We start from the raw sequence: 26,730 nt of genomic DNA on the forward strand, positions 1-26,730 counted from the left end.
GCCATCGGTGGAATGGTGTGCAGGAGGAAAAGGCATCTCACCATCCCCGCCCTCGTTTCATCAGCTATGAGCTCCAAGGAAGACCTCTCCTTCCAGAACCATCAGAGAAAGACACCGTCACCAGAGGCGATAAGACACCTTGCCCAACGTGAGCTCTGTTTTAAAAAGTATTTTAAAATTATATTAATCTGGGGACAGTTATAGAATTCTTGAAGTGGTTTCTATGAATTTTGTAAATATCTGGTAATTAGCTAAAAGTATTTTTAATAGTTGACAAATTGCATTACCCATCATTATTATGTAGATTTTATTAATAGATGAAGACAAGAGGCCAGAGATGGCTCTTGCTTTCACAATCTCCCCTGAGGTCTGGGAAAGGCACGGTAGGAAGGAGTCAGGTTTGGGGGTCAAGGAAACCTGGATCCAATTCTCCCTCTACACTTGATTTGGGGGAGGTCCCTGGCAAGACCCCAGCCTTCTGTGAACCACTGTTACCACATCCCTCCCATGTCTGCCCACTCCTGCATGGGAGTGCGGGGACAGCAAGTGGGATTCCGGGCCTGGAAAAGGAGAGTGCAGGGGTGGCATGGGTGTGTTCTGGCATGTTCTCGAGTTCAAGAGCAAGGGCTAGTCTTGTCTGCTCTGGGGGGAAGAGGATGTCTTGGAAGTCTGTGCCTGCTCTGGCCAAGGGAGTCTCCAGCGTGCAGTGAGCATGAGGCACCCTGGGCATCTGCTGAGGTGTCTGCCGAGTCATAGGGCAAGAGTCAGAGCCCTTGGGCAATTTGCAGTCAAGCTGGGTTGAACAGAAGAACTCAAAGCCAGTGACGCCTAGCAAGGCCATCCTGTGTAGCCTGAGGTGGTCGTGGCTGGGTGCCCCACAGAGACGGTGGGTGCTGAGGGACTTCCCAGGTGAGAAGCCCATCTCTAAACCCGGACATTTGGGTGGTTGGCAGCGAGATTCAGCTCAAAGCCTGCCTTGTTTCCAGCAGTGACAGTGGCCCATGCTGCTGTGTTTTCAGTCAAATCTATGTCCTCTCTCCCCAAAGTGCTTTAGAAGCTGGAGTGCCACTGCCACTGCCTTGGGGCCTCTCCACCCGTGTGCTGCAGTGTCAGTGCCTGTGGTTTGGTCCTGGTTGTGCTTTGGTCAACTCTCTCGGACTGGCTTCCCAGACTAACACCCCACTGTCTCCTGAGTGGGCAGCATGAGGAGGCAGCTGGGGGCATCCCCAGAGCTCCCTGTTCCTGGAGGGGCTGGTGGAGCGGCCTACAGCTGAGCCTTCAGAGGTGCTGGCTTACCCCCAGACTGAGGGGGCTCTGGCAAGGGGTTCACCTGGCCGCAGGCTGTACCCTCAGCCCAGGAAGGAACTGGGGGTCTCAGCCCATCCTCTCCTCACCTCTGGGACTAGGAGGCTAGCCTAACCCTAACCTGCAGACGACTGCGGAGGGCTGCACCAGACGCCCCTCCAAACCTCGCTGCCTGTCCAAATTCTCCCTTGCTGTTTATTTGGAAGACAGTCATGAGGACATGGTGACACTCATTGGTGAGTGACCAAGGAATCTGAGTCCTGAGCTGAGAGGTGTCAGGAAAACACAAACCATAAGAAGAAAACATGTTCATCTTGGCAAAACATGACTGGAAACCCAGGCCTGCTCAAGACTTGGGCTCTTCCTCAGGATGGAGCAGCTGACCTGAACAGCCTCTACCTGGGCAAGGCTCCTGAGACCGGAACACCTGCTGGACGGTGCCAGGAGACACCCAGAGGGGGTGAAGTCTAGTGGGAAGCCCAGGCTTTGGCATTAGTAACACCTCCCCTTTTTTTCCTTCTCAGAAGCAAATTCAGATTAGCTGGGACTCTGCATTTTCAGACCTAAGTAGCAGCCAAGGGGAATCCACAGCCAGCTATTTTCTTTCAAACTGGAGATTTCCCTTCAGGTTACTGAGGTATTGATTCTGTGATAACTTCCTATCTTTCTCCATTTCCCTAACATAAAATCTCACATGTGGTTCTAAACCTAATAATGACACTCAGCAATTGTGTAATCTACTACTTGCAAAGACTTTTTGCCTATTGTCTAATTTTCACAAAGACCCACTGACACAATCACTATCTGCAATTACATAGGAGTAAATGGAGTGTGGAGCCAGGGACTCTGCAGAGACCAGTGGAGTGTGAGATTTATTGCTGGTTCCCCCGGTCACCTAAGGCCTGGCACAGAGCAAGTGTCCATGAACACTGGACACATGAAGCTGTTGAAGCACCTGGCAGGAGCAGACGTTGACCAAGGGCCCTGACTTTGGAGACCAGGCTCTTTTCTCTGAAGGGAAAGAAAAAAACAAAGCAAGCAAGAAACAATAAACATGGAAACCTTAGTCCTGATTAAACAAAAAGCCATCTTTCTTACCAATTAGTAGTTGGCCCGTGTTTGAAGGCATTCTGTTAAAAAATGTGATTTAGTAACTTTTTCAAATGATTATGGCATAACCATACCATAACATGAGGTTGCAGATGGACTTAAAGTCTGGAAGTTCATATAATATGTACAACGTTACCTCCAGGTACCGAAATTATGAATGGTTTTGATTTGTACGAGGTTTTACATATTTACATTTTAAACCGTATTTATTTTCTTACATATTTTCTTGTTTAAAACATTGACTTTGTATTTTCTTATCTGTGTTTTATGATTTTTACATTATTCATTTTACTGATTTAAACTGTGTATTTTTATGTATGTTCTAATTAGAAATATACCAGGTAGTAAAATTTGGAATAATTTAAAACTTTCTATTGATTTTTATTTGCTAATTTTATTCAAAGCCACTTACTGTATAAACTAAATGGTGTGCATTATTTTATATGGGGCTAGAAACATGAAATCATGGTGGTGTTCACGTATTTTAAATGTTTTAGCTAACTCTATCTCTAATGATTAATTTTATTTTTAAAAATTTCTTTCATTTTACCTTTTTGGCACTTTCCAAAATTGTTATTGTCTAGATTAATCTTGGATTTAAAATGATATATCTTTTTTTTTTTCCCCATCTAAACTGCATTTAATAGAGCTCCCTGGGCTGTTGCATGGAGAGCACTTTGCAGGCATCTTTTCCAAGGCTGGCTTTAGAAGGATTATTTTTCTTTATTACATTTTTTTTGTTTCTTTAAATTTACATGTAATCACTGTACATCTTTGCAATGTACAAAAAAGTTTTCCCCAACATGAATGCAATGCATATCAATCACTTGTTTATTTTTAATTTGCCTCTAAGTGAAAAAAGTGACCATTTTTATTTATTTCTGTATCTCTATTTTCTAATTTTTCTATGATGTTAGTTTATTATCTGCATACTAATTTTTGGGTTTTTTTTGGAGAGGTTTTTGCTATAGGGCATGTGCACTCGCCAGAAAGACAGAGAGAGACAGACAGAAAGCGAGAAATCACCCCCCAGAGGGGATGGCCACGCCACAATTCCTTCTCCTCCATTCTCCTCTCAGGATCTTGGGCACGCATGCACACGCACCCGGCGTGAGTTTAAGTCACCGGGTCCAGAACTCGAACCGCAGTCAACTACATGGGAGTCCAGCAACATAGCCATTATGCTAACTGCTGGTCCCTCTGCATACTAATTTTAATAATTAAGTGATTTTACTAATTTTTCTCAATTTTCAGGAGTTTAAGATAAAAAAAATACTGAAAAAATACTCTAAATGCATAAATATATTCATTGAAGTCTCATTAATGATAGCGCCAAAATGGAAACAAGGGCAAACAAGCCCCACCAGGGCCAGTACCGTATCGTTACCCCAGACGTAGGTTTTAGAGCCTACATGTCGGCATGTTACACATACCACCCGCCGAGGACAATGACCACAGGCCCTGTGATTTTATCAGCACGCCCAGCTCCGCTGATTTCAGAGTGTGAAAAGAGGCCCAGCCTGGGGGCCACAGGCTAGCTCGCAGAAGTGCAGCCCTGCAAGCCACGTGGTCACCCCCGGAGTGGAGTCCCTTAGTCCTCCTGAAAACGTGCTGGGCGAGTGGAGGGCTGGGAAGGGGTGGAGTGAGAACCCTCAAGGGTGCCTCTCTCTCTCTCCTCTCTCTCATGAATAAAATAGAAATAAATAGAGTAAAGCCAGGGTAAAGAGAGTGCAAAGAGAAAGAGAACTGCATGAAATGCTTAAATCCAAATAAAACACAGTCTTCTCAAAAACTAAAAAGCGGGAAAAAATGATTGGACACATAAGAAGGAAGTCGAATGATACTTTGTGGGACTGGATGTTCCTGAAGTTAGATGTGTCCCTTAAAAGGGACACAGGTGGCTTTCCTGCTGTAGCAAGTGCCATGCCAGGTGGTTGCCATGGAAGCCGCTTTGCCTGCTCCTCTAACCCTCTGGACAAGAGGGCTGGGGAGCCCTGAGAAAAGTCCCGCTGCAGGAATCACTGGGATGGGATTGGTCTGCCTGGAGGATGAGCAAGGCCTGGTGGGAAGCCGTTCAGCCCGGCATCCTTTCACGTTGTGGGGCTGACGTCAGGCTATGCTAATTAACTCCAGAACGCAGTCCCTTGTTGCCTGGTGACAAAGTTTCACAGCGGAGAAGGAGAAACAACTGCTGGGGTAAGTTCTGCTCTGGTGGTGGTTCTGCATTTTTCAATTTACTTGAATTTTGCCAAACCACCACCACTTCAAACCCCCCCCCTTTTGAGTAAGCAGCTTTAGAAATGCCTGATCTCCTGGTGTGCTTTATTTACAGCCCCAGACAGGAACTAATGCATTATTTAGAAGAGAGAAAGCTGGTCCTGAGGCCCAGCCAGGAAGGGCACCTAGCAGGGGATGCAGCCAGGTCACCTAAGGTGTTTGGGGCCGGGCACGTTGGGGCGGGGAGGAGGGTGGGCCAGCGCGTCCTGGGGGTGGTGCTAGATTCTCTCTCCAAAGCCAGAGCTCCTTGAGAACTGCTGCTCTCCAGAAGTAGGTGCAGGCCAGTTACCCTCCAGGGAGCCTGGAATGGGAGTGCAAGTCCATACAGGAGGCTGAGCCACCCAGCTAACTGAGCAGGCCTCCCCGATCACTGCTAACTACGCTGAGCCTGGGCAGATCGTCCTTTGAAGTGTCTGTGGTAGATTCTGGGTAGTTGTCCTGAGCCCTAGGACCCTCAGAGCTCCAGCTACTTTGTCTGTCTAGTGGAGTTGAGAATCAACACACCAGGGAGTCTAAAGAATCACTTCTGTAAAATACCTCGCCTATGGTGGCTGGTCAGTAGAATCCATATAAGAAGGGTCTTCAAAAATTTCATAGAAAAAAACATTCTGTGGGGGCTGGCAGATGCATGAAGGCTAAGGTGCTGGATGGTTCAAGTCCCGAACCTGGCAGCATGGAGATCACACCAAGTGTGTTTGCATGTGTGCCCAAAGTCCTGAGAGAAGAATGGAGAAGGAGCTGCCGTGTGGCCGTGCCCCCTAGGGAGTGATTTCTCATTTCCCCTCTCTCTGTCTCTTTCTCTCTCTCTAGCAAGCACACACACACTGTATGTCAAAAAAAAAATTCTTAAAGAAAAAGTGCTGGGGTCAGCTGGTGGCATGTGGTTAAGGCAGCTAGATCCTACATGGTAGGCTGCATGGGAAAAGTCCTGGACCTGACAACTTGAAAAACATGCCAACACATGTGCAGGTGTGCCCAAAATGGAAAATGGAAGAGAAAGGATTGAGGCATGGCCAACCATGCTGGGGTGCTCTCTCACTTTCCCTCTCTCTCGATCTCATCTCTCCATCAAGTGCATGCACACTGTGAGAAATTAAAAAAAAAAAAAAGGCCCAGACCTCCTAAAAGTTTCAGCCGCCCCCCCATTTCTCTCTGGCTGACCCCACATACAGTCTAGGCGACTGTCCCTCCAATAGCTCACCTATCCCCCGTCTGACTCTAGAGGGCCCCTCGCCACACCCCATCCACCACGCACTGCCTTCCACTCCGGCTAGCAATGGCCGGTCTTACCAACTCCTGACTTCGACTGCCTTCCCAGGTGACAGGGACTCTTAGATGTCCACAGGCCATGGCCGCCCTGAGCACACAGCTTGCCTCGCACGGCCCTCTGTGCTTTAGCCACCCCAGTCCCTCCTTCCTCCAGCATCCAGGCACGGGCTTCTCTTCACTCCAGGGACTTTTGCGCTTCCCCAGATTTTTCCATGGGCTTCCTCTTAGCACTCAGGTCACAGCTGGCCTGGGTGTGGCCAGCTCCTCCCCACCCACCTCCTTCTAAATTAACGGCCACCTCTACCTCTGCTGAGATTCCTCCCTGGCTTTGGCATTTTCTGTTTTATTTGAGCAGCATTTATCCCAATGAAACGCTCCTTGGGTTTTTCTGGTTTGAGTTGTTTTATTGGGAGGTGGCTTTGTGCTTGAATGGGAGTTTCACAGGAAACCCAAGTGTCTGTGTGGTTCACTGCAGAGCTCTGACCTGCGAGCCAGGAAAGCTGGGAGAAAGCTAAGCTAGGAGAAAGCTGAGGCCCTGTCGAGGGCACGGGAGCTGGAACTGGCCTTATTGGGCACTCAGAATGCAATCCCTCAAATAGGACTGAACAAGGGCCTATCATACCCCAGATATGGGGGTGTCTCAGCAGACAGGGCAGACAGGCAGTCCCAAGCATGTGGAGTTTCCAGTGGGGAAGGAGAAAGTGGGGCAGAGGGTGAAAGCACAGGTAAAGCCATTATGAAGCACACTCAGGTGCTAGGCCTGTGGATAGAAGCATAGAGTGAGGCACATCAGAGTGCGTGCTGGGGGCAGTTTGCCTTATAACTGGGGACCGGGATAGATGGATTGAGAAGATGAGATTTACCCAAAACTTTAAAAAAAGTGAACAGGTCAGTCAACTAGATATCTGAGGGAAGAACCTTCTAGAAGAATGAACAGCAGGAGCTGAGGCCATACAAGGGAACATCTAGGCCTGAGTGGCTGCTGTGAAGCGAGTAGTGTGGGGGAGCCCTGTGGTCATCTGACCCTGGCTCCTGTTAGCCAAGGAGAACTCGATGGCCCTTGCTGTGACAGCAAACTCTCTGGCTGTCACATTGAGGAGGGACCACAGGGGCAAAACCAGTAGCTGGAAAACAAGCCTAGAGGCTGCTGCAAAGGTCCTGGTGAGCAACGGCGGGGAGTCAGCCCAGGGACCTGTCGGGGCGGGAAGTGCTGGGGCTCTGGACAGACTGAGTGCAAGGCCAGCAGGTTTCCTCATGGATCCAGCGTGGAGTCTAAGAGAAAGTCGGGTGGAGCCCACTTAGGCCTGTGCCTCCCCCGGACACCCTGCTGCCAGCCAAGCCAGAAAAGTTTGAGAGGCCAAGTGGTCGGAGAACTGGGGGACAGGCTGAGCTTGGTTGCCCCTCATCGTGCCAGTGCAAACGCGACCCAGTTTGGAATCGGGAGGAGGTCCAGGCCAGACACTAGAGTCAGTGGTCACTGGTGTACAGGCTCCACTTAAACGACAGCCGTGGCTGGGGCCCCATAGCAGGCAGGTGGGCTGGACAAGGGTAGACAGAGAGGAGCAAGCAGCTCAGCAAGGCCTCAGGGAGCATGTGGAACTCCAGTAACTCCCTCTCATCTCTGAGCTATTTGCACTGTCCCCTGTCCCCTGGTGTCCCCACTCAGCAGGATGGATGGACAGGATCTGGAACACGGTCACTCTTTTTGATTTTTTTTCTTTTTTTGGAGAGGTTTTTGCTGGGACATGGTCACTCTGTAGCTGACCCCAGACTTGGAGAGCAGCCCAGTAACCCTATGCCTGGCACCTGCCTTAGGGCAAGTCTAGGACCCTGCTGGGCCTGGGGTGGATCATGGCATGGCGACCCTATTGTGGGTGCTGCTGTCTTTCTCCCCTACTCTGTCTTCCTTACACGGTAACTAAGCAAATAAACAAGAAAATTGCTCATAGAGAATGAATTCCAGATGGCCTCGGAAAGTTGAGCTGCTTTCTTACAGCCGATGCTCACCGGGAAGCAACATTTTTCAATTTTTAGTTTTATTGCTATAGGGTATGTGTGCTTACCAGAGAGACAGAGAGAGGGAGAGGGAGAAATCCCCCCCCCCCCGCCCCCGGGAGGATGGCCATTCTGCAAGCCTTTCTCCTCTATTTTCCACTCAGGGTTGTGAGCATGCACAAGTGTCCAACGAGAATTTCAAGCTGTCAGGTCTGGGACTCGAACCATGGTTGGCTGAAGCTCAGTGAGGCTCAGAGTTGCCCAAGGTTACTTGATGGTAAGCAGGAGCTGGGGATCAACCTGCCAGGCCTAACTCCCAGTTCTTACGCCCTGCTGAGCAGCTTCTAGGCCCTAGTTTCTTTATTGGCAAAGCGGAAGAGGCTGGGAGGGGAAAATGAAACCATGCCCATCTGGCGATTACAGCCCTTCCACGTGGTTGGCAGAAATGAAATCCACACTCACTTCTTGGCCTTTAAAGGGGCCAGCCGGCCTCTGGTTCTCTGGTTTCTGCATGTGCTCAGGTTTGTGTGTGTGTTTTAGAGGTGTGGTTGATGAACAAGGCATCTCTAGTCTGTTAAACTAATAATCTTAATATTTTATTTTAATTGTAAGACACCTATTCCCTTTTGTTCCTTTAACAAATCCAATTAAAACAGAGTGCATTCAGAATTACAAAATAGATGCTACTAAACCAATGAGAAATCATAATCTTCTGTTATTGGGCCATGTGACCCCTGGGGAACTTTTGCTCCAAATAAAAGTTGAATTCTTATTATCCGCCAGGGACATGGGGGCAGTTTGACAGATAGCGGCTTCCCCGCAGCACGTGTGTGGTGCTGAGGCTAGAGAAGGGAATCGTACTGGGGGAGGGGAAGCTGCAGACGCCTAACACCCCTGTAAGAGACAGTTTGTGCTGCTGAGATTAACCAGATCATCGCCAAACGAAGTGAGCCCGACGACCTCCATCTAGACACTCGTCTGCTGCTTTATGGGAGCTCTGATGTGAAGAGGGAGACCCTTCCCCCCAGAATGTTCTGGAATAAGGTAGCTGTGTGAGCCTTTGAGCAAACCATTCACACGCCCCCACCCTACCAGCCAGTATGCTCTCCTGTGGAAAGGCCGAAGCGTCCTACCACAAAGGAGGGCTGTGAGGGTGGATCCAAACGCCAAGGTGAGGCCACTTGCTGAGGAAACGCCCATGTGTCAGAGGGCTGGCCTAACCACGTGGGTGGGGCAGGAGATGGGCAGGCGGGGAAAGGACACCATGTGACCCACTTCACAGAGATGCCTGCTGTCTGAGCGCATCTTAATGAGGGTTAGACTTAACCGCATGCTCACAGGTTAAGAATCAAACTCTGGTGACCTGAAGATAGTCAGGTCTGAATGTCACCACAGCAGCCAGCAGCCCTCGAGGGCGACAGAGGTCACTGCTGCTTTGGTGAATAGCAGAGAATGCCGCAGGGTAGCGCTCCCAGCTGTGCTGGATAAAGCCAGTGTCCACCCTCCTAGCTCCCAGGTTGGGCCTGTAGGGACTGGGGTCCCCAGGAACCAGTTCCCATCTCCATCTCTGCCTTCTTGGTACATGCGCCTATTAAGTGAACTGGCTCGTGGCATTATATGTGTCCTTTAAACTTTCTGTCTTTATTTGACAGCTTCCAAGCTCTTACAGTTAAATGACTCCAACAACCAGTGGCTTAAAAAATATGCCAGGCGCATGTGCGTATGTGCCCCCAAATCCTTATGGAATGGAGAAATGGAAGGAAAAGGATTATAGCATGACCAAACCCCATTGGGGGGTGCTGTTACGCTCTCCCCGTTCACCTGCTAACGAGTGCATGCACCCTCTGGCAATGAAAAACATTTGTCATTAAGAGGGGATCAGCAGTTGGAATAATGGCTTTGTCGCTGGACTCCCATGTAGTCGACCACAGTTCGAGTCCCAGACCGGGTGGCTTAAACTCAGGCTGGACACTTGTGCGTGCATGCCCAACATCCTGAGAGAAGGGTGGAGAAGGGATTGTGGTGTGGCCATTCCCCCTGAGGGGTTGACTTCTTGCTTTCTATCTCTCTCTCTCTGCCTTTCTGGTGAGCACATGTGCCCTATAGCAAAAACCTCTAAAAAAAATAATAAATCAAAAAATTCATCATTATAATCAATTATACATGTTTATAAATAATACATGTATAAATGCATGCATATCTAACACACACATAAATACACATATGTAACACACACATAAATGTACATATATGTGTATACGTAATCACACAATATGAGCGAGTGTGTGTGCGTGTGTATGTATGGACATACATATGTATTACAATGTGCATCGTACATATGGGCAGCTGGAAAATGGATCAGCGTGAAACAGTTTCTTCCCTCCACAAGGTCAACGGGACATCCACATGACAAAGTGCCCTCTAGTCTGTTAAACTAATAATCTTAATATTTTATTTTAATTGTAAGACACCTATTCCCTTTTGTTCCTTTAACAAATCCAATTAAAACAGAGTGCATTCAGAATTACAAAATAGATGCTACTAAACCAATGAGAAATCATAATCTTCTGTTATTGGGCCATGTGACCCCTGGGGAACTTTTGCTCCAAATAAAAGTTGAATTCTTATTATCCGCCAGGGACATGGGGGCAGTTTGACAGATAGCGGCTTCCCCGCAGCACGTGTGTGGTGCTGAGGCTAGAGAAGGGAATCGTACTGGGGGAGGGGAAGCTGCAGACGCCTAACACCCCTGTAAGAGACAGTTTGTGCTGCTGAGATTAACCAGATCATCGCCAAACGAAGTGAGCCCGACGACCTCCATCTAGACACTCGTCTGCTGCTTTATGGGAGCTCTGATGTGAAGAGGGAGACCCTTCCCCCCAGAATGTTCTGGAATAAGGTAGCTGTGTGAGCCTTTGAGCAAACCATTCACACGCCCCCACCCTACCAGCCAGTATGCTCTCCTGTGGAAAGGCCGAAGCGTCCTACCACAAAGGAGGGCTGTGAGGGTGGATCCAAACGCCAAGGTGAGGCCACTTGCTGAGGAAACGCCCATGTGTCAGAGGGCTGGCCTAACCACGTGGGTGGGGCAGGAGATGGGCAGGCGGGGAAAGGACACCATGTGACCCACTTCACAGAGATGCCTGCTGTCTGAGCGCATCTTAATGAGGGTTAGACTTAACCGCATGCTCACAGGTTAAGAATCAAACTCTGGTGACCTGAAGATAGTCAGGTCTGAATGTCACCACAGCAGCCAGCAGCCCTCGAGGGCGACAGAGGTCACTGCTGCTTTGGTGAATAGCAGAGAATGCCGCAGGGTAGCGCTCCCAGCTGTGCTGGATAAAGCCAGTGTCCACCCTCCTAGCTCCCAGGTTGGGCCTGTAGGGACTGGGGTCCCCAGGAACCAGTTCCCATCTCCATCTCTGCCTTCTTGGTACATGCGCCTATTAAGTGAACTGGCTCGTGGCATTATATGTGTCCTTTAAACTTTCTGTCTTTATTTGACAGCTTCCAAGCTCTTACAGTTAAATGACTCCAACAACCAGTGGCTTAAAAAATATGCCAGGCGCATGTGCGTATGTGCCCCCAAATCCTTATGGAATGGAGAAATGGAAGGAAAAGGATTATAGCATGACCAAACCCCATTGGGGGGTGCTGTTACGCTCTCCCCGTTCACCTGCTAACGAGTGCATGCACCCTCTGGCAATGAAAAACATTTGTCATTAAGAGGGGATCAGCAGTTGGAATAATGGCTTTGTCGCTGGACTCCCATGTAGTCGACCACAGTTCGAGTCCCAGACCGGGTGGCTTAAACTCAGGCTGGACACTTGTGCGTGCATGCCCAACATCCTGAGAGAATGGTGGAGAAGGGATTGTGGTGTGGCCATTCCCCCTGAGGGGTTGACTTCTTGCTTTCTATCTCTCTCTCTCTGCCTTTCTGGTGAGCACATGTGCCCTATAGCAAAAACCTCTAAAAAAAATAATAAATCAAAAAATTCATCATTATAATCAATTATACATGTTTATAAATAATACATGTATAAATGCATGCATATCTAACACACACATAAATACACATATGTAACACACACATAAATGTACATATATGTGTATACGTAATCACACAATATGAGCGAGTGTGTGTGCGTGTGTATGTATGGACATACATATGTATTACAATGTGCATCGTACATATGGGCAGCTGGAAAATGGATCAGCGTGAAACAGTTTCTTCCCTCCACAAGGTCAACGGGACATCCACATGACAAAGTGCCTGCAGGGACTTTGGCCAAAGCTTGTAGCCGTCTCCTCAGTCTCTGCTGAGCTGGCCAGCTGCTGCAGGAGGCGTGCATGCCATTCCCATTCAGTAACCTTCCTGTGAGCACCACTGCATTTCCCAGGCCAGCCCGTGCCGAGTTAGCATGGACCTGGGCAAGTGTCTGGGGCTCTGCGATGCTCCTTGTTTCCAACATCAGGGCCACCAGCGACCAAGCGGAATCTACCGTCTTTGGAATGGGGTAGCCAGTTTCCTGTAGCAGAAATGGGGGGCTGTCGGCCTGGGAGTGCTGGGATTCCAGGTGGCTCACTCTCCTTGGGCCCAGAGGGGGCAGCAAGGTGCCCCCAGGATGAGGGTTTGTTACGCTGGAGCACAAGCCGCAGAGGGAGGAGCCGGGCCGGGCGGTGCAGTGTGTGGAAAGACCATGAGTAAGCTTGTGGATCAGACAACTAAGGTGCTGGGTTGTGCTCCTGGCTGTCTGTGTGGCCTTGGGGAAGTCACTGGACTTCTCTGACTCTCAAATCTCTTATTTAAAAATAGGGTTGATACTTTGCATAGTAACCCTGGTGATGAGAGATACATAGAGCCCGACAGCATGTTTGCAATGGCGTGTCGCCTGGCTGTGGACATGGGTAGCATTTCCGACACTGATGTCAGAAGACCCAAGTCCCACCATCAGTGTAGGAGCGCTGCCTTTTCTCCACTGTATGTCCCCACACAATACACACCGAATGTCTGTACTCTGTGGGGGAAACAGACATATTGGCCGTATAAAGCCATGGAGAGCAGCTGTGGACACCAGAGACAGTGTGGGAGGAGTGGGGGAGGGAGGCAGTCAAGGGGGAAAGTAAAACATGTAAGAAACACAACATGGAAAATGATCTGTTGGAGACACGTGTGCGGTACTATCCTTGCGCCCTCTATAGTGTATTCTAGATGGGGAAATTCACTTTGTATGTATCATTCTGTACTCATACACAACCAATGAATGCAAAACAAAATTACTGTGAAAAAGAAAAAGAAAAGAGAAACCCCCAAGCCAAGGCATCTCTGTAGGTCTCTACCCCTGCTGTCCACATCCCCCTCTTCACGCTGCCGAGGGTCAGGCAGAGCCATTACTGAGAGTGCCAAGTGACTGTCATGCCTCCAGTCTTTCCCCTCCCTGCAATTGGTCCCTCTGCCCACAGGAAAAGGGGACTCAGCACGATATGGGGTGAGGGGACACTTAGAGGAAAACACGGTCGCACTGCATGGTTCTACCTCCAGTGACGGAGTCTATACTCCGAAGTCCTGGTAACAGGTGAAGGAAGTAGCGTGGCACGGTTGCTGGCCCAGGGTGGGCACTGGACCGATGGCAATTCTGTCTCCCAGTGCAGACCACGCCTGAGTCTAGGCTTCCTGCTTACTTTAGAGACTGAGCCAGAGGTTTCCAAACACGTCTGCTCCACAGAAGGGACCCACGGGGACTGCCCAAGTCTCTGCCTCCCCGGAGACTTCACATGAAGATGCAGCTCCTCATTTAGAGTGAGCAGATCTGTTCTGGGAAGGGCAGAGGGCACAGGGGTGACTGGAGAGCCAGGGAAGTCACGGCGAGGTGAGCGGGCCTGCTCCCCGCCCGGTACACAGGGGTCTGAAGGGAGATGCGATGACCTGGGAATGAGTGAGTGGGTGAGGGAGTTTGCGACACTTCCTCCTGAGAGATGGCCCGTACGCGATGACTCCCCATCCACATGGCATGGAGTTTCCCATGGAGTTAGTCCCAGATACTGGCTGTGCAATGCCAGGGGCTTCGGGCGTCTATCCCGTGTCTCGCGTATCAGCAGAAAGGCTAACTACTGCGAGATCATGTTGGTAAGATACTTAAAGATGTAAGATATATAGTTAACAGAGCCAGCCTTACTCGGGGTGTAGTCCAAGATAACACGCGAGTGAGACCCCAGATAAATTCAGCTACTGCAGCCGTCGGGATCTTACAACCGAAAACGCTTGCAAATATTTCAATGGCTCTAAAATATAGGTTGCCATTAGATTTTTAATTTAGATATCCATGGGGTGTCCCACCATGCTGTTTGATTCACAATGACTAGGTAGAAAAATTAATTAGAAATTAAAGTCAAACCAACTGGTCCACTTTTTCCAAAGTATAAAAACCAATCACACAAAACAAAAAGACTCCGTCTATTTAGAAGCACCTCCTATTCAGGCTTCTGAACTGTTTCTGTGAAATAGAGCCTGTCATCCACCTACCCATGCATTCTCCCATCCATCCATTTGTCCAGCTCCTTGTCTGTCTACACCTCTTCCTGCCTTTCCCCCTTCCCCCCGTGTGGGTGGGCCCCATGCTGACATCTGAGGAACTCTATGATCTGACAATCATAGGCCAGCTAACCAGTGCTGATCGCATCCAAAGATCATCTGTTTCACGCCTTTTTTGCCAACACTTACTCTCTTACTGGACAGGCAGGCAGGCTCAGCCCGGATACTGGGTGGAGTTGAATGACAAGGGGGTGTCCCTGGTCCCCGGGGCTCTGACATGGGCTCTTGGCGCTGTCTGCTTCTCGCTGGTGCTTGGCAGCTTAGCGTGACGGGATGTGCCGTGAGCAACCCGGCGCTGCCTTCCATCGCTGAGACAGGGTCCCAGCCAGGGCTGGGGGGCCCCTGCAAAGAAGCATGTGGGGCGGGGCTCATCATGCTCCATTTGGCCGGGGGCTGCCTGGGGACCCAGACTCATTGCAGCGGAGGTGAGGTGCATTATCCCAGTCAGCCCCTACTTTACCTTGAGGAGATTAATGGGCCGGCTCGGAGCCAAAGGGCCCATTGGAGAGAGGCTCCTTAATGGAGAAGTATTCTGGCCAGCTCCTGGCTGCTTCCTCACCACCATCAATCAGAGCAGGGAGGGCTTCTTCCCACGGTGTGGGTGGCTCTGGGGGCAGCTCCGCTGGGTCCGACTGGCTGGATCTGAGGTCTCATGGGAGCATCCCTTCCTGTCTAGGATCTTCTAACCCATGCCTGGTGTGTTTGGCCTCCCTGTACTGTATTTTATCTCATGTAAAAGAAAAGCCAAAAGGCCAGTCTGGGGGCCAGAATCCTTGACAGTCTCAATGTTAGCTATTTGAGGTTGGGGGTGGGGCCTGCTTATCACTCACCTGTGCTGCTCAGAGGCTTGAGTACAGCAGGCACTCCGTACACCGACTCAGTGAGTGAACGAACCAAAGCACGCATGAATAAACATGTAGTCCTGGCTTAAATCGGTCCCCAAAGACTAATAAGGGCCGTGGACACAGGAACTTTTATTTATATTTGTTTAGGCCCTGAGACAGGGCACCAAGTAAATATAGCACTATGCACTAGTTGGGACTTAGGCAAACTAAAAACCATCTGCTGTTTATCTGGATCTCAACTGGAACAAGGATCCTGGAATTTTATTTGCTAAATCTGGCAACCCTACCACGGGGGAAAGTCCTTGCTAAGCATAAAATCGAATACGAGCTCCTTGATCTCTTTTTGAATAAAGATGTTTAACACACATGAAGTAAACAGTCTTTCTGACATGGCGCCTTGTGAACAGCTCCTCCCTGTGGGCACACCCTCCCCCTGGTGCCCACACGCTGATCACCGCGGTGCCCAGATGGTGCATGCTGCAGTGCCCATCAGGGTGGCAAGGCTCTGCAGGAGCAGGGAGAAGTCATAGGCATCACTCCAGGCCAAGCCAGCAGCACAGGGAAAGTGCCAGAAAGAGGACGAGGAGTCGCACTGGTTTTTTTTTTTTTTTTTTTTTTTCTGGAGGGTGTGTGCACTCATCAGAGCCAGAGAGAAAGACAGAAGCAGCCCCCGATGGGGTGTGGTCGTGCCATCCTCGCTTTTCCTCCCTCTCCAGGATTTTAGATTCGCACTCATGGAAGCTCTGGTGTGCTTTTCACTCTGCCAGTCTGGGATTCCAACTGCGGTCAGCCGCGCGAGATCTGGCTGGTTCAATCGCAGGCCCTGGGGCGGCTCACCAGTTTTGGTTTTTAAAAAATCATTTTTAATTTTTCTGCAGGAAGATTGCCCTTTTGAGCACAGTTTTCCAAGCTCTTGCATACGTCTAGATTCACGTAACCCCGCCACAGTCAGGGCGTGAGCAGTTCCAGTCCCCAAAACCCACACAGGCTGCTCGCTTATAAACGTTTCCTCTCCACAAAAGCCCAGGACACACACTCTGTTTTCTGCACTTAGAGTGAGTGTTTTCCTGACTCTCACAAAAATGGAAGTCTTCGTTATGTAGACTTTAGACTTTTGAGCCTGGCTTCTTTAGCTTGGAAGAGCGCTCTTATGATTCACCCAGTTGTGTATCAACAAACCCATTCTCTATCTTAGGATTGTTACATTATACGACTCCACCCGCTGAAGGACATTTAGGTTTTTCTGTTTGGGGCAATTATGAACAGAGCAGTTATAAACACACGTGAATAGCTTCTGTGTAAACAGAAATTTCTATTTTTCTAGAGTAAATGCCTACTTGGAAAAATGCTGGGTCATATTATAAAGACAGGTTGAGTATCCCTTATCTGAAATGCTTGGGGCCAGAAGAAGTGTTTTCAGATTTTGGAATATCTGCATATTCAAAATGAGCTATCTTGATGATGGGATCCAAGTGGAAACATCAAATTCATGCAAGTTTCATATATACCATAACCTGAAGATAATTTCATAGGATATTTTAGTGTTCCAGTGTTTTGCCTGCCAAGTACCAAAACAGGTCTGCCGTCAAATTTTCTACTTACGGTGTTATGTTGGCCCTCAGAGTTTTAGATTTTGAAATATTTTGGAGTTTGCATTTTCCAATTAGGGATGTACAACCTGTGTATGGTTAGTTTTATAGAAAACTGCCAAACTGTTTTTTCAAGAGACCTTGACCGATCAAGTTGCATTCCCGTCATTAGTGTACGAGTGTTGTAAGTGGTGCACAACTTTGCCAAATAGTTCAACTTCACACTATTGGTTTGTGTGTTTTTTAAAATTCTAGACATTCTAATAGATACGTATAGGTATCTCATTGTGATTTTGATTTGTATTTCTTTAATGGCTAATGATGTAGAGAAACTTTTTATGGTCCTATTTGCCAACCATATAATTTCTATGATAAGCCTTACAATTTCTATGATAAAATGCATCTTTAAACCTTAGGCACATTTTTTTTAATGTATTTTTGTTTCCATACTACTGCGTTAAGGCTCTTAATTGATTCTGGATAGCAATCCTTTGTTAGATACATGATTTGCAACTCTTTTTCTTCCAGTAGATAGTTTTCCTGCTCATTTGCAACAGACCTCTTTTTTTTTTTTTCCAAAGAGCAAAGTTTTTTTCATAGAGCAAAGTTTTTACTTTTGTCCAAGTCTTGTTTATTAATATCTTTTGTGGGTTATGTTTTTTGTCTAACTCAAGATCATAAAATTTTCTACTTCATTTTAAGAGTTTTATAGTATTACATTATTATCTATGATCCATTTTGAGTTAATGTAAGCTAATTTAATGAGCTTAACGTTCATTTTTTTAAATTTTTGCATACCGATTATTAAGTTTTCCAATAGTATTTGTTGAAACATTTATTGTTTCTCCACTGAACTTCTATCAACAATCAATTGATCGTGTCGGCCATATTTGTGTGGATATCTTTCTGCACCCTTTCATACTTGACCTCCTCTCCCCCTTTATTAATGCTCGAGGGCACGTACAAGGCATGAGAGAGACAGAGGGCAGCGCTCCTCCAAGGGGTCTGGGCACGCCACAGTTCATCCTCCTCCACTTTGCCATCCATTAGGCTCTCCAGCACACACGTATGTGCCCAATGTGACTTTCAAGCTGATGAGGCTGGGATTTGAACCCGGGTCAGTCATATGGGATCCTGCTTCCTCTGTGCAGTGCCCAATTGCTTAGCGATAGTGCTGACCAGGTGTGGACTACATTGTCTATTCCACCAATCTATGTATCGGGCCCTTCACTGCATATTGTAGTAGGTGATAAATAGTCACACATCACAGGGTTAGGTACCTTACTACATGTTGTAATGACATGGAACGCTTTAACATTGGGAAAAATGGTGGCCAGGTATTGACACAGGGGTAATACAACTGGGTCTACATAAGAAAGGTCCTGAGTTCTCATCCCAGAGCTTTCATGAGCACACCGAGTGTCTCATGTATGTACCCATGACGTGGGCCAGCTGAGACTGGGTAGATTGTGGCATGAAGACCCCGTTGGGGGTGCCTGCCTCTCTGTTCTCTCTCTCTCTCATTGAAAAAATAAGTAAATGAAAATTTAAAAAATGGGAAGCATGAATCCAACTTTATTTTTTTAAAAAAATATTTGATTTCTAATTTATTTTACTATAAACTTCAGAATCTATTCATTTATACACAAAAGTAATCTTGCTAGAATTTTTACTGGAACCACACTTATCTTTAGACCTATCTGTGGGGACAACTAGTATCTTAACTATTGAGTATCCCATCTTATGAACATAGTTGGTCTCTCCATTTACTCAGATTGTCTTTGCCTTTTCACATCAGTGTTTTATAGTTTTTAGCATAGCAACCTTGCTCATTTTTGCTATTTATATGCATAAATATTTTATTGTTTTGGTCACTATTATTTTATAAATTTCAGTTTTCGATTATTGATTTCTACAATATATTAATGCAATAAGGGTTTTGTATATTAACCTTGAATCCCATGAGCTTGCTAAATTGACTTATTAGTCCCAAGAATATTTTTAGAATTTCACAGAATTCTCTATGTGGACAATCATGTCAACTGTGTATAGAAATAATTTTATTTCATTTCTTTCTTTCTGTATGCCTTTTACTCATTTTTCTTCCATTATTGCATGGGCTAGAATTTCCAATACTATATGGAATAGGCACTGATCCCAAATGAAATTGGCTTTAAATTTTTTTTTTGATGTTCTTTGTAAGGTTAAGGAATAGTGTATTACTGGTTTGCTGAGGGTTTTTATCATGAGAGAATAGTCAACTTTTTTCCTGTATCAATTGATACGATCATGTATTTTTTTCTTTATTTGTGAACTTGCTATACCAACTGCTTTCCCAATCTTGAGTCAGCATTGCATCTCCACTTGGTTGTCATTTGTTCTTTACATAGTGCTGGATTCAGTCTGCTAATATTTTGTTGGGGATTTTTGTATATGTTTAATAAGGATATTAATCTGTAGTTTTCCTTTCTTATATTATCTTTGTGTGATTTTAGTATCAAGGTTATACTGCCATCAGAAAGTAAGTTGGGAATCACATTCTCTTTTCTGCTTTCTGACAGAGATTATGTACCATTGTTATGTTCTTGAAATAAACTGAACTTTTTTTTTGGAGATTTTTTTTTTTTTTTTGCTATAGGGCTTATGCACTTTGTGAGAAAGACAGAGAAAGAAAGTGAGAAATCACGCCCCCCCCCCAGGGGGGATGGCCATGCTGCAATCCCTTCTCTTCCATTCTCCTCTCGGGATCTTGGGCATGCACGCACATGCACCTGGCGTGAGTTTAAGCCACCAGGCCGGGGATTCGAACCGCAGTTGACTACGTGGGAGTCCAGCGACATAGCCATTATGCCAACTGCTGGTCCTAAAATGAATTGAACTTTTATGTCCCCTCTCCAAATCTACATATTGAAACCCTAGCCCCCAACACTATGGTACTAGGAGGTAGGGCACTGGAGAGGAGACTGGATCATGAGAGCTGATCAACGGAGTTAGTGCCTTTGTAAGGGACCCAGAGAATTCTCTTGTCCTCTTTCTACAATATGAGGACAGCTATCTATGACCAGGTGGCAAGCTCCACCAGACACCTAATCTGCCAGGGCCTTTATTTTGGACTCTCCAGCCTACAGAACTGTGAGAAATGAATTTTTGTTATTTATAAACCTCCCAGTCTATGGTATTTGTTACAGTAGCACAAATGGCTAATACAGTCTTAAGTGTTTGGTAAAAGTTAACAATAAATCCATTTGGGTCTGGAGTTTTGCTTTATTTTGTGGAATGTTTTCAACTATGATGAATTCAATGTCTTTAATAAACACAGGTTTATTTGTGTTGTCTATTTCTTCATGGATGAGTTTGGTGGTTTGAGATTTATTTCATCTAACATTTTTCACTGAGTTTTGAGTTTTGTGTACTATTTCTTTATTACCCCTTTAATGTCTATGGGTTTTAGAGAATCCTTTAACTCTCTTTTAAAATTTATTTTACTGAACATCATTATATATATATATATATATATACATCTGCTATTTCTCTTGATATTTGGAATTTATGTCTTCTCTCTTTTTTTTGATTGTCAATCTATCAGTTCGTTTCAAAGAACTCATGATGCTCAACATTTATTTTCATTATTATCTTTCTATATTTGAATTTATTGATGTTTACTCATTTTTATTTCCTCCCTAACATGCTTTATGTTTATTTTTCTCTTCTTTACAAATGTTTAAGAGGAGAGTTTCTGTTGTTGACTTGAGATCTCTCTTCCTTTCTAATATGAGTATTTAAAACTATAGATTTTCTCCAAGCAATGTCTTGGTTGAACACAAGTTTTGCTATGTTGTATTTTCATTTTTGCTCAGTTAAAAATATTTTCTAATTTCTCTTGAAACTTATTTAACTTATAGATTATTTATAAATATGTTGTTTAATAGTTAACTATTTGGAGATTTTCTAGTTATTGAATCTAATTTAATTATTTTCAGAGAATTTTCTTTGTATGATCACAACTCATTTCAATTTGATAAAATTTTTCTCATGACTCAAATATGCTCTATATTGGCAGATTCTCCATGTGCATTTGAAAATAATATGAATTCTGCTGTTGGCATATAGTGTTTTTTAGGGTTTTTTAAAGTTTTATTTCTTTATTTAATGAATGAGAAAGACAGAGAGTTAGGCACTCCTAAGAGGATCTTGACGCCCCGACCTACCCCCAGCCTCACAGCCCACATGTGCCCAGTGTACCGAGGGACATATCTGGATACGAATCTGAAGCCTGCCCAAATGGAATGGTCTCTGCGCATCCCCTCTTACTGCCGTGCCATCTGGCCCTAGTAGAGGGCTTTACTCGTGTCAGATCGGTCCAGCTGGCTGACGGTAATAATCAGTTCTTCTCTATCAGTTGCCCTCCTCTGGGGGAAATTTTGCTCCCCTTTGGACATTTGACAATGAGACATTATTGATTATCACAACTAGTGGGCAGCTACTGGCATCTAGTGGGTAGACTCTTCTGACCTCATGCTGGTACACATCCCACAGTGCACAGGACAGGCCTCTTCCTCTCATCATCACGGCGCCATGGTCAACACAGAATTACCTGGCCCAAGGATTAATAAAGCCAAGGTGGACAAGCCCCTCTGCCTAATTTTCTCTCTACTAGTTCTGTTGATCACTGAGAGACAAGTACATATCGAACTGTCCCTGTAAATGTGGCCCTCTCTCCTTTCACTTTTATCATTTTTTTGCTTCACCTAGATTAATTCTCTGTTACTAAGCACATACACATTTGGGACTTTTTGGTCTTCTTGATCAAGTTTTCCTTTTATTATTAAGTTATTATTATTATTACCCCCAGGTAAATTTTCTTGCTGAAATATACTTCAAAATTAGTAAAATCACCCCAGCTTTTCTTCAGCATTTGCCTGGGATGTCTTTTCCATTCTTTTAGTTTAACTCACTTTTGTTTATTAATGTGGCTTTCTTAAAGAAAACATGTAACTGAGTTTTGTTTTTCTTTTGTAATTCATACTGATAATTATGTCTTTTAATTGGTGTGCTTAGGTCACTTTCATTTAGTGTAAGTATTTTTATGTTCAGATTCAGGTCTACCAACTTAACATGTGTTTTATGTTTATTCTGTTCCCCTTTTCCTGCCTTTGGGGGATTATTTGGATTTTTGAAGACTGTCTCATTGTCATGTGTATATTTAGATTTTACTGTATCTCTGTGTGTCTTAGTGATTGCTCTGGGGATTTGAATATACATACTTAACTTTTCACAGCTGCTATGGTTTAAATATGTCCCCTCAAATTTATGTTCTGGGATTTAGTTCTATTGTGAAGGTTTTAAGAGGAAACAATCTGACTGCAAGACTAGGAGGAGGTGGCTCTAGGAGGTATGACTAGGGTGGGGACCCCATAACCGAATGCTGGTGGATTTGTAAGGGTGGGAATGGGACAGGCAGGGACACGTGGACACAGACACATTCTGCTTTGCTCAGGCTCCTGCCCTCCACCGTGGTATCCTCCAGCAGGAGACCTTCACTGCAAGTGGTCCTTGACCCTGGACCTCCAAACCATGAGGGGAATAAACGTCTAGTTTTACTTTAGGAATCACCCAGACTTGGGTGTTTCTGTTACAATGGACTAGGACAAATGCTTATTTAAAATTAATATTTTAGTACCTCAAAGCAACGTAAACATCTTACATTATATAGGTCCCTCAACACATCACATCTGTCATCTGTATTGCATTGACAGACTTCGACAATCCCATCAGACGGCCTGACGATTTTTGCTTTCACCCGCATATATAGATTGTAAGAAGAGGGAAGTGCTTACTGTATTTTCCCAGATATTTACCGTTTCCTCTTCCTTTATTCCCAGATCCCAAGTTTTTCTCTAAAACAATTTGTCTTTCACCTGAAGAACTTCCTTTGACATTTCTTTCACAGTAGTTCAGCCAGAAGCAAACTTTTTATATGGGTTCATCCAAGAATGCTTTATTTTGCCTTGATTTGTAAAGAATACCTTCACTGCCTGGGTTAATCGTTATTTTCTTTTGATACCTTAAAAGCTATTTTTCCAGGAGCCCTAGCTTCCATGGTTTCTGATGTGGAGCTATTCAGGTCGCCATGGTCTGGGTCCCCATGCCATTATTTCCTGGCAGGCTTCAACTCTTTCTTTAATTTTGAGCAGTTTGACTATGTGTCCAAATGTGGGTTTCTTCAAGCTTAGTTACTCTGCTTGGCATTTGCTGAGCTTCTTGCATTTGAAATTTTTATTTCTTTAACTAACTTTTGTAGGTTTTTAGCCATTTTTCCTTCTGATATTCTCCTGCACTTTGACTCCTTTTTCTCTCCTTCTTTAAAAACAAAAGTACATATATGTGATATATACATCTGTGTGTGTGTGTGTGTGTGTGTGTGCGCGCGTGCGCTTGTGTGTGTGTGTGTACATATATATTGAAGCAGGCTTTGGACACTGATTTAAAGGCAGCTCAGAGTGAATTGATACACAATTTTAGGACTCACTTTTTTTGAGCTCTCTCCTTTTTTGCCACCTCCCCATTACTTTGTGGCTCCCAGAAGCCCCTCACCTACCCCTACCCATCTTCTTGGTCTTCTTGCTGGAAGCCCAGAGAGTCTGAGTCCCAGACCTGCACACTTCCCACTGCTGTTTCTGCCTCTAGGACCGAGTGGAGTAGGAGAGGCAAAACGAAGCAGCCCCTGGCCTGCTTCTTGGGACCCAGACTCAGAGACACTGGTTCTCCCCCTAGCCCTGGCACTTGAGAGGCCAGCCGGGCTGACCCCAGTGGCACAACACTGCCTGGAGCTGAGGCAAACAAAAGGGAAAAACAAGACTTCCCTTCCTCTCACCCTGACAGGTGCCCTTTTCTGTTCCTTGGATCCGAAAGAAAGGCTCCTTTTAGAGACGAGAGATCTTTCAGCTCCTACACAGCACAACATTGGGGTTGAGGGCTGACTCTGAGTCCAAGCCAAGATTACGGTTGGAAGTAAGGGGGGGGTTCAGGAAACTAGCTGCCGGCTGGTCCCACTCTGGGTCCTGGGTCTGTCTCCAGCCTGCCTGATCCCACCCATCTCCAGACCATGAGTGCACCTCCGTGCTCTGCATCTCAGCTGCTCTCGGTGGTGGGCGGGACACGTTTTCCATCTTCGCTGTGACTGGGACCTCTGCTTCGGCCCATGTGCTTCCTTGCAGCTGAATGATAAGGAAACCTCTGTACTGGTGAACACTGAGCTGTCTCTGGTAACAGGGCCAGTTTTCCCAAATGTGTCTGGTAACAGGCCAGTTTTCCCAAATGTGGTGAGTCCATCATTTCTAAAGCATAGGGTCAGGTTTTAAGCCCAAAAGAACATCGGTGCTGCTGAGAGCTGAGTCACCTTCACTGGTTTACTATGGAGACCACCATCCGCCCCAGGGGGCTATGATCCAGAAGGACTGCGCAGAGGGAACCTTTGACCTTCCACTAAGAGGGAGACCATGAGACTGACAGTAATTGCCATCTGACGTGAGGATCACTGGGTGACAGCTCACACAGCTCCACTGCTGGACACTTACGTGTTGTATCAACCTGCCCCTAAGAAGGGACCAGGAGGGTGAGGTGCAGGGACTGCAGGGCACCCACCTGCCATGCCCGCAGGGAACACAGGCAGTGAACACCTGTCTCCCAACAGCACGCTTCTGCTGGCCGTTTCAGAATTTCGGTCCAAAATTAGAAAATCAGCAAAAAAGAGGGGCTGGGCTGTAGAAGGAAAAGGGAACCGCAACAAAGCAGAAGAGAGTTTGGGCGCCCTTCCTCGCCCTGGAGCTTCCTCACTTCTGAGTCTTCACTCTTTACAATAGGGAAACAGGATGGATCTTGCTGGATTGGTAAGGATTGAAACAGCATGTCCACAGGTCCTTGTAACGATAGTTAATAACTGACACGAATCATGTTTTCACTCTGTGCCAGGCACTGTTTTAAGCACTTTAGAATATTACAGAATTTACACTCCCTGGTAGAATGATTAGGATTCAGTTTTCACAAACTAAGAAACTAAGGCACTGAGAATTTAGAACTTAGGCCTTCCACATCATACCTGTGGAGACCAGAGTCGCCCTGGCTGGCAGCCATGACTAGCATCAGACTTTGCCTGCACTTTGACTTCTACAGTTGCTCCAGGTGAGAAAAGCAAAGGGGGTCGGAGGCAGGAAACAGCACATTCCCTCCAGGCTTGGCCAGGCTCACTCCTCCAAGGGCGAAATAAGGACGTTTCTGCACTGTTGTTCCTTTTGCTCTGTGATTATAATAACCAGGGCTTACCTAGGTCTTCTGGGTGCAAAAGGTGAAGAGAGATATAATAAGGGACTCTTTACTCCTATCGTGTTCCTTCAGATCCAGAATTAGGTTGTTCCTCAAAGCTCAGCAGCCCCTCCCCAGGGACACACGTAAAAACCGAAGGAAACACTGGTTCGTGATGGGGTTTGGGAAGTGGCAGACACCCCAGAACACACGTGGGCACACATACGACCCTGAGTGGGGACACGTGGGGAAGTCCAGGACAATGGAGGATTCATAAGTCAGGGACTGGCACAGTTTGAGAGGCATTGAGCATCCTTCAGCCCCGTGCTGCATCAGCCAGTACACCCGAGCAAGCCGAGGTCTTGGAGGGCATACACGTGCTAAAGTCCTTGGCTGGGTTTCTTCTGATGCCCTGATTTCCCTCCACTCCCCCTTTTCTCTTTCTATAAACCATTAGAGAGCAAAACACTATGCTTAGGGGGGACTCCAGTATCCTTATGGCGTCTCCTAACTAGATGTTTTTCTGTTCTCATCAGAATCTATCTTCTGGTAGTTTCATGTGGCTCTGTCCTCAAACCAACCACCAGCCAATCCAAGCGACCTACTTCAGGGGTACTCTCTTACTAAGACAGCATGGCCAAGGGTGGAAAAGGCCCCAAGGGCAAGAAGATCACTTTCAAGGTGGCCAAGAATTGCATCAAGGTCACGTTCGATGGGAAAAAGCGTCTTGACTTGAGCAAGATGGGAATCACCACCTTCCCCAAGTGTATTCTGCGGCTCAATGATGTGGACGAGCTAGATCTCAGCCGAAATCTGATTAAGAAGATCCCTGAATCTATTTCCAAGTTCCAGAACCTACGGTGGCTGGACCTGCACAGCAACTACATCGACAAGCTCCCTGAGTCCATCGGCCAGATGACCAGCCTGCTATACCTCAACCTCAGCAACAACAAGCTGACCACCAACGGGCTGCCTGTGGAGCTCAACCAGCTCAAGAACATCCGGACAGTGAACTTAGGCCTGAACCACCTAGACAGCGTGCCCACCACGCTGGGCGCCCTGAAGGAGCTGCATGAGGTGGGGCTCAATGACAACCTGCTTACCTCTATTCCCGCCAGCATCTCCAAGCTCCCCAAGCTGAAAAAGCTCAACACCAAGCGGAACCCCTTTCCAAAGGAAGAGGAATCAGACCTCTTTATTGATTCCATCAAGCGGCTGGAGAACTTATATCTGGTAGAGGAGAAGGACCTATGTGGGCCTTGCCTGAGGAAATGCCAACTGGCCCGAGAAAAGCTGAACAAAATCAAGACCATGACCTCGTTTGCACAGAGAAAGGCTGTCTTTTCCAATCTGGTTGCACCCAACTCCATGGCCAAGGATTCCCAGGAAGACTGGAGGTGACCTGGGACCCTGACCCTGAGGCAGGGGGGGGGGGGACTCCAGTATC

At 46.5% G+C, this 26,730-nt stretch overlaps 2 protein-coding genes across 2 annotated transcripts in view; one reads left to right on the plus strand and one right to left on the minus strand.

Annotated features, from left to right (window-relative positions):
- Window positions 1–26,708, plus strand: LOC102471234 (leucine-rich repeat-containing protein 18). Its single transcript, XM_006147724.2, has 3 exons — window positions 1–148; window positions 1,830–1,942; window positions 25,820–26,708. The coding sequence occupies exon 3, from the start codon at window positions 25,917–25,919 to the stop codon at window positions 26,682–26,684; it is 768 nt and encodes a 255-aa protein (XP_006147786.1). The 5' UTR covers window positions 1–148; window positions 1,830–1,942; window positions 25,820–25,916; the 3' UTR covers window positions 26,685–26,708.
- The window catches only part of WDFY4 (WDFY family member 4), a 275,436-nt gene that overhangs the window by 37,941 nt on the left and 210,765 nt on the right, over window positions 1–26,730 (minus strand). The gene's annotated exons all lie outside the window — the stretch shown is intronic.

Source organism: Tupaia chinensis, unplaced genomic scaffold, assembly GCF_000334495.1.
Source record: "Tupaia chinensis unplaced genomic scaffold, TupChi_1.0 Scaffold000221_1, whole genome shotgun sequence".
Classification (NCBI taxonomy): Eukaryota; Metazoa; Chordata; class Mammalia; order Scandentia; family Tupaiidae; genus Tupaia; species Tupaia belangeri.

Coding starts and splice junctions, on each gene's coding strand:
- LOC102471234 (XM_006147724.2), top strand. CDS start 25,917: ATGGCCAAGGGTGGAAAAGGCCCCAAGGGCAAGAAGATCACTTTCAAG.